General features: G+C 42.8%; 1 protein-coding gene across 1 annotated transcript in view; it reads right to left on the reverse strand.

The window, feature by feature from the left end:
* Positions 1 to 872: 872 nt before the first annotated feature.
* The window catches only part of FKBP5 (FKBP prolyl isomerase 5), a 50,132-nt gene continuing 38,394 nt past the window's right edge, over positions 873 to 12,610 (reverse strand). The window contains exons 6-11 of the mRNA XM_065403872.1: positions 12,292 to 12,448; positions 11,172 to 11,262; positions 9,722 to 9,805; positions 7,463 to 7,648; positions 3,157 to 3,396; positions 873 to 1,866 (exon numbers count right to left, since the gene is read on the reverse strand). Of these exons, the coding sequence (XP_065259944.1) occupies positions 1,777 to 1,866; positions 3,157 to 3,396; positions 7,463 to 7,648; positions 9,722 to 9,805; positions 11,172 to 11,262; positions 12,292 to 12,448 (848 nt within the window). The 3' untranslated portion in view covers positions 873 to 1,776. The remainder of the gene's footprint in view (positions 1,867 to 3,156; positions 3,397 to 7,462; positions 7,649 to 9,721; positions 9,806 to 11,171; positions 11,263 to 12,291; positions 12,449 to 12,610) is intronic.

Below are 12,610 nucleotides of genomic sequence, written 5' to 3' on the forward strand. Positions count from 1 at the left end.
AATGATGATCAATGGGACCTTTGCATGCGTACACCAGGGCAGCATTAGCCTGTGCCTTTATATAATGAACAGACTCCATCACTAGGGTCACGCAGATTTTCAGGTTGGTTCCATTATCAGCCATGCACATTCCCTATGTCACAATGCAAGGTCGAGAGACTGAGAAGTGAAGAGAGAGAGCCCGTTGGTTTCTGCAGCATTAAAGAAGAAAGAGCAAAATAAAATCCGGTATTTGCTAAATGGAGAACAAAACTGATAGGAAAAGAAGTTTTATTTTCAAGCTTCAAAAGGGGGTATTACAAACAATGGAGAGTAAATAAAAATTTAAAAGCTGGTTTAAAAAGGTAGTGACAGCGTCCCTTTAAGGTAGAAGCACGTACTAGGTTTCAAAGGAGCCATAATGGTGTATGTCGAGAATGTGTATTCCCAGTCAGATCTGTAATTCACAACGTATTTCTGTGCTTTGTAGGTTATTAATAAACAAATACAGCTCTCACCAAAACATCAGTGAGTGTTGGATAAAAGATATACATTGGCAAGCTATGATTCCTGGTACCACATATGTGCAGTAAGAGACCAAATAACCGTTTTGAACCACAATATTTCATCTGCCTTTTTTTTTTTTTTTTGCACAACCCCCTAATAAGCTGTAAACTCCATTTAAAAAAAATTAGACCTGCAGATTGTAAATTAAGCATCTGAAAACAGCAACTTCTGAAAACAATCTTTTGCACGCCAACAACATTAAAATGTGGTGCAACTTTTTTTTTTTAAATGTAAATAAATTAACTCCCAGAATGAAACCCTATTTTAAAGCCAAATTATAAATCCCTAAGAAGAGAGAGGAGTTCTAATGGAAGGGATGAAAAACGTAACTGAAGCAGCACTTGTGGGAGCCGTTGTAACAGTTTCCGAAAAGGAAATGGGAAAGTCGTGATGAAATGCAGTACTTTAATGCTGGTTACTGTCATCACATTGTAACATCCCCAGAAACGCATCCAAGGAACCTCCAGACAGAAACCCAACCCCCAAGAGCTCATCACCGCTGAATGTAACCATAAGAGCTAGATTGTTCCGTCCCTTGTGCTACAGAAACCCATTTGAAGTCTATACTGGAGTGAGAGAGAAGAAAGAAATTACATGAGAAGGTAACCTCTCTGCTTCTGGCTTTCAAGTCCATAACACTGCGGTACACAAACCATGGCACATTGCTTTGCACTTTGTTCTAGTAGGTACAGCGCGATATCTTGAATCGGTAGCACTTGGGTCAATTTTTTTTTTTTTTAAAGAACAACAACATAGGCCCGTGTCGTGCTATGACAGTACAACCAAATGCAATACTGAATTGTACAACTGATAGCTCCTACATTCTAACTCGCTTCAGAGGACCCTGGACACTGTACGGAAAGTTGACATGAACTGAAATAAGCAGGACTTGAGCCGCCTCAGTTAACCCCCTTAGTGCCAAGTTTTGTTGCTTTGTTGTTGCTTTTTTGTCGTTCCCCCTTTCTTTTTAAAGACCATTTGTTCCACTTGGAGTGGTCCCACCGTCCCTTTGCTTCTGCTCCACTGCTGAGCATGCTCACAGCAGAAGGGCTGTTTAAACATTTTTGTTTGTGAAGCTGCTGGTTAGGCATTTTGCTTCCACGATCACACAAACTGTAACAAGCTTTACAATAAACACTGTGGAGTCCTGAGTTCCGCAGAAACCTGTTTTGGCGCAGGCCAAGTTCATAAGAATCAACTTTCCACCTTCTCTTCCGTCGGATGTGCCCCTCAGACTTTGCCTTCAGCCACTGGAGTTTTTAGCCCCTTTTCACATGGTTCTTTCTCCGCCTCGCTCTCTCCCACGGCTTTGCTGGCCTCCTGCACAATGGCAAGTAAACCACGCATGGTTAGTTGAGACACAAGCAGTAAAGACAAAGGGACCCCAGGGGTCCTCACATGCTTTAGTGAGGACAGACAATCCCTGCAAACACATTGTAACGGAAATCTCTTCCTAACCTCAGGTTTGCCTACGGCGTAGCAGTGGTAGTCATACAGCGCACACAGACTGGGAACGTGTACCTTCTTGGCTAGGAGAGTTAGTACATCATATGCGGATTACACTCCACTCCTCTTGGCTAAGCGAGATTAGGTACATAGAAGGTACTGGATTCACCTCTTAGCACTTCCGCAACTAATTTACAGGAACGGGGTGTTGTATGATTCACCCCTCCTCTGTGGGCATTTGGTCCCATCACTGAGAACTCTTACCGAAGTGGATGTTTGGGGACATGGGGGAGTAGAAGAGGGAAACAAGGTAAAACCTCTCAGGATAGACTACATGGAGTTATGGATGGAGCTACAGCCAGTGCTCAGATACCTGGGGCCAACACTACAGAAGCAGGAGAACATTATTCCTGGGAGAGCAACTCAACTGACTAAGTTGACTGACACAAAGAGAAGTTAATAGCCCTGAGTATTCATTGATCCTTACGTAGCAATGTCTGGCAGAGTTAATTATTTGGCAGGGTTCTTTATTTATCAGGCACTAGTTCTGAAGGTAATGCTGTAAAGGATTTATACAAATTTGGTTTCATAGTTCATGTATTCCCTCCTGCTAGAGTAATGTGTGCATCAGGCACTTGTTTGTTTAGCCTGTTGTTGTAAGAAAGAGACATCTATATTATAGATGGAGGAAATGGGGTCTTGTGTGGCAAGACACATGCTTGATATCCAGTGGATTTCCATTACCAACTCCTATCAGACATTTCAGGCCTAGCAATAGAACTGAATGACACCTTCAATCCAGCATAGGTCAGCAGTGACCAGGAGCATGCCACCAAACAGCTGTCAGATGGAAATCGTAAAATTAAGTCTTGGTCCCTGGGAAAGGTTCACACTGCAAATACCCTTAACAACAACTGATACCTGTGATATCAGCCTCAGCTGTAGAGAGACCAAGAATGGACCATTAAAAAATACATAGACTCTCTTTCCATAGGGTTGGTCCCTCCAGGTAATGGGTCAAACACCCCTTTTTGCTCTATCTGTTAGAAAAATACAATCTGCAGTTCTGTTAATATGATCCCTTTCTCCATCACAAAGTCCACTTAACTTGAGTCAGCTATCAAGTCATAACGGATGCGCTCCAAGCGTCAACACAATACAAACCTTTGCATCTCTCTCTGCAAACTTCTCGAACATGTTGGCATATATCCTCCGGTCACGCTCATTGTGCTCCTTCATCTTCTTCTGGCAGACTGTGATCTGGGACTTGGCAGCTTTGTTCTGCGGGTTTACTTCCAGTACTTTTTGAAAGTCACATTTCGCCAATTCAAATTCATTCATTAGTAGTCTGGCTTCACCTCTCCTATACAACCCCTTCTCGTTGACTTGATCCAGTCCTAATGCCTGCAAAGACACATTTCCACATTAATGCTGGATGCCATCCTAAGCTTTGCTAGTTACCCTGGGGTTTCCCTTTACTGTACTCCAGTTAACACAAGCAAGGACTGTGCTGGAGGAAATGACTTTAGCAAATATGCACCAGGTACAATTTATAAAAGATGTACATGGCCACAGGTGTCATCAGGTATTTTTGTGCAGAACAGTCTGCCACCAAACGGCACACAGAAGAATTCCATTACCTAGCTATCTGTTAGGGTGCACAACAACAACAACAACAAAAATGGTCGCATGCTACTCTTTGGTGAGATGGAGTGCTTGATTCTGATCTCACACCAGTCTAACTCCACTGACTTCGCTGAAGTTACTCAAACTAAGATCAGATTAAAGGGATAAATACTTCCACCACAACTCAAAACCTAACCCCCTAAAATGAGACATTGCTGTAAGACACCCCAATAATGTTGAGGTCACACAGTCACCTGAGCGCTCCTTGTTCTGGGGTCCTAAATGCTCTGCTAATGTGAATGTGTCTCTCTTTCAGAGGCATTGCAAGTTTTAAAGCCTCATCAAGCATGACTTATGAGGAGAGGCTGAGGGAACTGGGCTTGTTTAGTCTGCAGAAGAGAAGAGTGAGGGGGGATTTGATAGCAGCCTTCAACTACCTGAAGGGGGGTTCCAAAGAGGATGGAGCTCGGCTGTTTTCAGTGGTGGCAGATGACAGAACAAGGAGCAATGGTCTCAAGTTGCAGTGGGGGAGGTTTAGGTTGGATATTAGGAAACACTATTTCACTAGGAGGGTGGTGAAGCACTGGAATGGGTTACCTAGGGAGGTGCTGGAATCTCCATCCTTAGAGGTTTTTAAGGTCAGGCTTGACAAAGCCCTGGCTGGGATGATTTAGTTGGGGTTGGTCCTGCCTTGAGCAGGGGGTTGGACTAGATGACCTCCTGAGGTCCCTTCCAACCCTGATACTCTATGATTCGATGACGAAATTGGAATGGCAGAAAAGGCTTGAAATCTCTACAGTGCTCCTAACTTGTCTACACAAAATGGCACTGGCCTCCAGTATTGGTTGAAAATCCATATAACTATACTGCAGTTGATTAATATTATAATTGCTCCTCCCTCTCCCCCCGAAAAGTAACAGTCAGTGGGAAACAAACCCACAGATGCAAGAATTCATGGGTAAGTACCAAACCCAAGCCCAGAGGAACACACATGGACGACAGTAAAGTGACACTCTCAGAACCCACTAAATTTTAATCCTTAGCAGTGTCTGTTTTTTCACAAGTTTGTTTCACTGCTTTAAGCCCCTTCTTGAGGCAGCTGCATTACTTTATCTCTTTTTAGAAAAATTATCTTCAGTTGACTTATACTTAAGAACATAAGAATGGCCAGACTGGGTCAGACCAAAGGTCCATCCAGCCCAGTATCCTGTATCCGACAGTGGCCAATGCCAGGTGCCCCAGAGGGAGTGAACCTAACAGGTAAAGATCAAGCAAGCTCTCTCCTGCCGTCCATCTCCACCCTCTGACAAACAGAGGCTAGGGACACCATTCCTTATCCATCCTGGCTAATAGCCATTAATGGACTTAACCTCCATGAATTTATCTAGTTCTCTTTTAAACCCTGTTATAATCCTAGCCTTCACAACCTCCTCAGGCAAGGAGTTCCACAGGTTGACTGTGCGCTGTGTGAAGAACTTCCTTTTGTTTGTTTTAAACCTGCTGCCTATTAATTTCATTTGGTGGACCCTAGTTCTTATATTATGGGAACAAGTAAATAACTTTTCCTTATTCAGTTTCTCCACACCACTCATGATTTTATATATCTCTATCATATCCCCCCTTAGTCTCCTCTTTTCCAAACTTAGTTGTGTATCTCTAATAGAATTCCCTATGACAAGATTCTGATCTTGCATATTATATATTACACACATACCTATGCCTACCCCAAGTCAGAATCTGGCCCATTGGTAATTGTGAGTAACTGCATTATTAGTACATGGAAAGAATGTAAGACTCATTTAGAAAAGGCTTTGTTGAACAAATGTACCATGACTCATGATTACACGCAGAAGCTGATATTTAAAGGTTTCAACTTTTTTATTTTTTTTCCCAGTTAAAATGACTAACTTATACTACAGATCAAGTCTGCAAGAATCCTAACCACCAAAGTCTAAGACAAAACTTAGACAAAAGTTTAAGCTAAGTTAAGTTTAAGTTAAAAACTTAGCACAAGACAAAACTTTCAACACTCTAGCTTCTAGTTTACACAAACTCCTTTATTGCTGCCTACATGCCCAATATGCTTACATGTCTGCTGACAATGCTGACATTCCAAAAGTTGGTATGTTGGTATGCTGAAGAATGTCACTGATGCACAGGTCAGCACGTAGGGGCTAGATTCAAATTAGCTGTGTGTGGTCTGAAGTCATTGGGGTCTATCCACATGGATCCAGCTGCAGGATCTGGCCCTAAAAGTCATACCCTCTGGCTCCAAATTTCAGACAAACACACTTTTAAAAAAGACCAAAGGGCTAAATTTTGAATGCCTGAAGATTCGGGGGACCCCCCCATCTGAAATGCTTTTCCCCACCCAACCGATCTGTACCAGGTAATTACTTTGGATGAATCAGCTCCTGAACTAATTCTGTGAAGCATTTTATTTTAACAAAGTTTGCATGAAAGACACTGTTCAAAATAAAATTATACCAGCATTACAAAGCATCTTAGTAAAAATGAAATTGTGTCCCTTTAAAATCTTTGGGACCAAAACTCCCCTGGACAAGAGCACATAATTCCCTCACTAGGGTTAACAAGATCAGACTAGATGATCATAATGGTCCCTTCTGACCTTAAAGTCTATGAGTCTATGAGTCTATATGCAGCACAGATCAAAAGATCACCACTCCTAGAGCATGCCCCAATTTATTTTTAAGCAATTTTTAGAAGTGTTTGTAGTTAAGTAAGAGAAATAATCAAATGTCTGAAATTGACCTGGTTCAGATGCTTGTATGTTCCTGAAACTTAACAGATTGGTTTCAACTTACTTTAACTTCTCCATCCATAAAGAGCACTAGACCCCGCCCCGCCCCTTTTTAAAGGAAACATCACATAAGAAATACTGAGATTCTACAAAAACAAGTCTATACTGTCCAAGTGCCATGATGAAAAAGTACGTTAGAACAGTACACAATAGAACAGCCCCAGCAAGCATAACACAACACTCTGCTAGCACTTTCCATCTTTTAACAAAACTTCAGTTTAATGATCTGTAACAACATTGCTAGGCAGAGCCAGGCTCACCAAGGAGGATTTGTTTGGCTCTACTTCGCACCCTTCCAGAGATATAGGCACTTTGATATGAATAGGTTGGTTTGTATGCATGTTGTATGAAGGGATGGATTACTGTAACTATTTTCTGACGTCTTCAACTTTCACTGTTAAATGACTAGCAGCAGAATACTGTTTCAAAAGCAGAATACATACAAGAGTAATCTTATTTAATCCCAGCACTGGGATTTTGAAGTACATTTGCTAATCTATAAGGTTATTAATACTGCAAGTCCACAGAATGTTTCAGTTACTTGTTTTCCTGATTACAAGATAGGCTGGTCATCCTAAACATACGAAGGCTGGCGCGTTATAAATAAAACAGATACAAAGTGCAGTTATTTGGGCTGAGGTTGTTTAGGAATTAAACACTAATCAACTTCTGAATATTTGAGAAGCCAAATTTGCTCTTAATTCACATTTTAATTGAGAAGATTCTTGTTTGATGCCAGCCCTCATTTTGTTCGATGCTGCTTTTAATTTGGTGTGAGTTGTAATGTGTCCAAGACCACTCTGTGCGTAACTTTATAAAAATGTGCTACTGCTCTACCCCACCAAAAAAGTTACATTCCGAAAACCTTAAGTTTCAGTTCTAAGCCCAGAGAGGAGACTAAACTTACACTGAAGTTTGGAAGTTCCTTCTGGAATGTAGAGAAATTCAGTGTAAGGGAAGAGGAGAAAGACAGGAGAGGTAGTGGACAGAAAAACAGCCTATTCTAGCAAGGTGTACCTTTACCTTATCGCAACACTCAACAGCTTTGATGTACTCTCGCAGCTTCAGGTAGCACATGGCCAAGTTGAGGAAGGCTGCCAGCAAGAAGGATTCAGCTTCTTTAGATTCCCTTTCTGATAAGCCGTACTCCATCTCTAACCAGGACACGATCTTCCCATACTGAATCACTGCCTGCATGTACTTGCCTTCCTGGGATGAAGGGAAGACAAGGCTAAAGGATTGTTATTTGGCAAACTGAAGCGGATGTGCTTCTGGAACAGTTTTAAAGACAGTTTAACAATCTGAACCACCTGGAGTCTTTTAAAATTAAAAACAAGGGGGCTGATTTTCAGAGGTGCCGTGCACCCACAACTCCAGGGGAATGTAACGGAAGCTGCAATGCTCAGCACCTCTGCAAAGTCAGGCCCTGTTTTCTACTCCCCACTCCCATGAGTGCTAGGAGGAATGCCCACACATCCCACCGTCCTAGGCTTTCACCTGCCTGAGGAAATGAACTCAGCATTAGCCTGGTCCAAGTGGGAGACAGTGCTTCTCTCCTGTCCTTCCCTTTCAACGGCCATCTCTCTCTTTTCAGGGTTCCAAGGAGACACTCCCCTTGAAGCTAGGAGGGCAGGATGCTTGCAAGCCAACACCACCTGATAGGATGCCCGCTGTGGGAGTAGAAAAAAATTATGCCCTTTCCCCTGCTGGACAGGCAAAACTAGAGTACAAAAGGCAGTTTCCAGGGACCCAAAAGATGGGTGTCCCATAGTTCTCATGAGAGATAGACTGAACAGGGAACTGCTTATTCAGAAACACGCTGTGACACAGGGGGAGAAGGACCAATGGTGTTCATCCAGTTTCAGAAATTAAACAGAGCTTCACAGCTGAAAGCGGAAGGCTGAAAGGCAAGGATATGAATATCTTCATTAACTCAAATACAAATCCATCAAAACAGCCAACTACGTTTAAACAACATGACTTGTAACAAATAATCTTAACTGTACAGATAAAAGATGCTGATATCTCCTGACAGAACAAAGTCTGGAGTCTAAAACATCTTCTCCCAACCCACTGTAACCTTGATGGAAGCGATCTGATTTTCAAGGTCACCTATATTTTGATGTGTCCCTGAATTCAAGTAATTTCGTTTTACTTACAAAATGGACAGCGCGTATCTTCCTTTCAATAAAGCTCTCTACTATTATTAGGAGCTATTGGAATTGTCATACCAGATAAAGCCAATATCCTGCATGGCACAGTGTCCAGTACCAGATGCTTCAGAGCAAGGGGTGAGAAATCACACACAGCAGACAGTTTAGAATAACTAATCTATACAGGAATTTTCTTGGCAATTCCTCTCAGTGTTGAGCTTATATCCCGAAGCAGGAGGGTTTGTAGCCCCATAAACTATATTTGGCATAATGCAACTGGATATTCCCACTAGTCATATACATGTTTAATCCTTTTTTTTTAATCTTGCTAAACTCTTGACCTTAATATCCTATGGCAATGAGTTCCACATATTAAATTTGCACTGTGTAAATAAGCATTAGCTGTATGAAGTTTGGAAGTCATAAGGCTATTCCATACAGTACCCAAAAAGGCAGACAATAGTATTAAATGAAGAAACCTTTTCTTAGTGGTACCTCCTTATTTAGTAGGAACCACGTATCAGGCAAGAACAGTCCAATGCCAAACTGCTGTCCTACACTGCAGATCCTTCCTCAGGCTTCTGTGCTACACCAAGCTGGGAAGGTCAAGTTTGCAATAGACCATATTGGTCACCTGAAGAGGAGGGTAGGCAGGAGAGGGGCATTATTTGCCTTGCCTAGGGCTAAAACTGTTTGGGAGGGACAAACTGTGACACTTTATGCCTGTTCAATGATGTTTTAGAGCTTGTCTACACAGGGAAGTTAGCGCGCAGCAAGCTCGCGTGTGAATTTACAGCATGCCGGCTACTTCGCATAACTCCCCATGTGAACACTCTTACTGCACACTAAAAGTGCCCTCGGGCAGTTTAGTTTATTCACTTTAAAGTGCATTGAGCTAAAGCACACAAAGGTACCTTCAGGGCGCGATGAGCGTGCGCCCAGATGGGGTTTAGCGAGCAGTAGCGAATGCACTGTCAAGTCAAACTCCAGCTTGCTGCATAGTAACTTCCCGTGTTGACAAGCCCGTCAGTTGTTTCTCTGAAGGGTCCACCAGCAATTTAAGAAAATGTTAGACTGGAAGCCCAGTTTCATTTCTTGGCGACCCAGTTTCTACTAAGTCTTTACAAACCTTGAAATACACTGTCCCTTTCTCTTTGACAATGGCAGCCTGCTCAAGTTTCTCTTTGGTGTCCATCTCCCAGGATTCTTTGGCCTGTGTGCAAACATTTATAACAATTGTTAGAAGATGAGACAGGAAACAATATCAGCTGGAGTTCCTGACTTCTAGGGCGGCTCCTCATCCCAACTTGTTTGTCATGTTGTTGTAGCCGTGTTGGTTCCAGGATACTAGATAGACGAGGTGGGTGAGGTAATATCTTTTATTGGACCAACTTCTGGTGATGAAATAGACAAGCTTTCGATCTACGTAGGGGACCTGAAGATCTCTGTGTAGCTTGAAAACTTGTCTTTTACCAACAGAATAAAATAAAAGTTATTACCCCACCCACCTCGTTTCTCTTTATCCCAACAACAGAAACTGACTTCGAGAAACCCAGATTTCAAGACATGCTGGCTCCAAGCCACACTGCTATTACCAATTCTTTGCCATGCCAATGCTCACTCATTATCTGAAGGAGTTTGTTCTCTGGTGTCAGGAGGAAGCCACTTTGCCCACAGAAGGCAGTTGGGAGGAGTGGATCACAAGAGCAAGTATGGGTCTATAGTCATAAATAAATCCTTGATCTGTCCACCAGATCCATTCAGCTTTAGGAATTGAAAAGGCAATAAAGTCAAAATGAGCAGTCGGTATTGTAACCTGAGACTCAAGTCCTTCACATCAAGTGGCCAGAGCTGTCTAGGATTTCTCCTTGACTGGCTGGTCTGGTCAGTGCTGCGTGTTAAAGAAAGCCATTCTGTGCCTAAGATCAGTTAAGAGGACACTTGTTTAACAAGATTGGTCCATTCGAACCCCACGTGCTCCAAAACCCCATTCAAAACAACACACCAGCCAGCATCGGAGGGGTGGGTAAAGTGTCTCCACAGGAAGAAGGGAAATTCTGTCCTCTCCCCTGTTAAGAGATAGGGGAGGGAAGCCAGGCACAGATGCCTTCCTCCCACAAACATGCCCCGGGACAGAGCCTGGCAGCATCTGCTCCGCCCCATGTACATCTTGTTCTCCATTAACACTGTACAAACACGGGCACATTTTCCAGCCTCCCGAAGAGGGCACAGCTTGTTCAGCAGCCCAGCCCTGCCCTCCTTTCAGAGCACTTTGGCAGGACATGAACTTTTTTGTCTGCAGCCCAGTTAAAAAAAAAAAAAAAAAGTACAAAGAGAACAGGCCTAGGAACAAATAAAGGAACAAGTCTTGAACCGCATCCAAAAAAATAAAACAAACCAACATAGGAGAACAAATTAAGAACACGGAGATCTTTGTTGATGTAACTGCTTTACCAGGGCTGCGTTACAGCCATACCAAAGACAAAGTGTTAAACACTGTCAATGCGGAACGGCTTCCAGTAGGGTGTGTGTGTGTGTGTGTGTGTGTGCGCGTGTGCGTGTGTAAATTCTCTTCTCACCTTTTCAAAGCTTTTAAGTGTAACTTCATACACAAGCTCAGCATTTGCCTCGATGCCAAATTTCGGCTTCCCTGCCTCGCCAAACCCATATCTGAAACACAGCATAAAAATAAAGCGTCAGAGGAAAGGGTGTGTGATCAGGCACTTCATTCAATATTCTGATTATTCACGCACGCATGGAGGTACGAGTGGGGAGCTACACGCCAGACCCTAGAGACAAGCCAGATGTTGAATAGGAAACCGTGCCAAGTTTCTCGTCAGTGGCAATGTTGTTTTTAGAAACAGGACTGGATTCAACACTATTCCCCTGGCATTCAGAGGGGATGCATCACCCATGCTCTTAGGAATTATTAACCCCACCTGATCTGCAGCTCTGCTGTTCTTCAATTCATTGTATATTTCCATTTTCTTTCAATGTCACCCTTCTAGGTCAGCGCTCTTTTCCCTGTGCCTCTGAAAGGCAGGCAACTTAAATCCATATGTAGGCACCTGACCCTGCAAACCAGAGTTGGACGTTTTGGCCTAAATTTATCTTGGCAACCGGATGCCGTTCCAACCCTCTCCCAGTGTTGAAACATGTCAGGATAGGATGATTTTATTCCGTAAGAGCAAAATGAAGATACACTAGATCATAGGCTGCTTTGGGTGCATGTGGATATTCCTATCGTCAACCACCACGCATGTGATTTTGGTCTATGTAATATGCGGAAGCTATAAGGCTGCACGAAAACAAGCCATGGCTTGCACTGATAGTGATGGGTGCATCTCCTTTAATAGTTCAGATACAAATATCTGAACAAAAGCGTTCGCTCACAACTCAACTCTCCTTAATCCTGTGTTTGTGACAGATTTTATGAATACTATGAACAAAGCCAAATTAGATGCCATTATCTGCTCCACAGACAGAGTTTCGCACAGGTACAACAATGCTCTTGTCAAACTTTCCAGAAACTGAAAATATCAGTTTACAAGTCTGGGTGGCTCTTAGGAGATCATAGGAGTGGGCATTTGTAGAGAAGATCCTATGAAAAACATATCCTTTTCAGTAACAGCCTGCTACTGAGATTGTCTGTAAGATGCTCAGACAGATACTGCTCACCCAGAGCTAAGAGTTTCTTACCGTGGTCCAAGGTACAAGATACAGTATTCTTCTCTCTGCATTTTTTCTAGAGCTTTGTCAATTCCAATTGGAATGTCATGGTCTTCCCCTTCTCCGACAACGAACGTCACATCTCTGCAGTCAAATATTCTGCCACCATAAAATCCTTCCAGGTGGACTGCAGGGAAACAAAACAGAGTAAGAGATGCAAGGAAGGCCACAAAACTGCCAGAAAGGTTTCACTGGGCCGACAGAGTTGCACAATTAAAGACTTTCTGTTTTGCTAGCACTGTTACAGCGCTGTTATTCAACACAGCAAATTGGTTTCAAATACGGAGTT

Source organism: Emys orbicularis, chromosome 4 (assembly GCF_028017835.1).
Source record: "Emys orbicularis isolate rEmyOrb1 chromosome 4, rEmyOrb1.hap1, whole genome shotgun sequence".
Classification (NCBI taxonomy): domain Eukaryota; kingdom Metazoa; phylum Chordata; order Testudines; family Emydidae; genus Emys; species Emys orbicularis.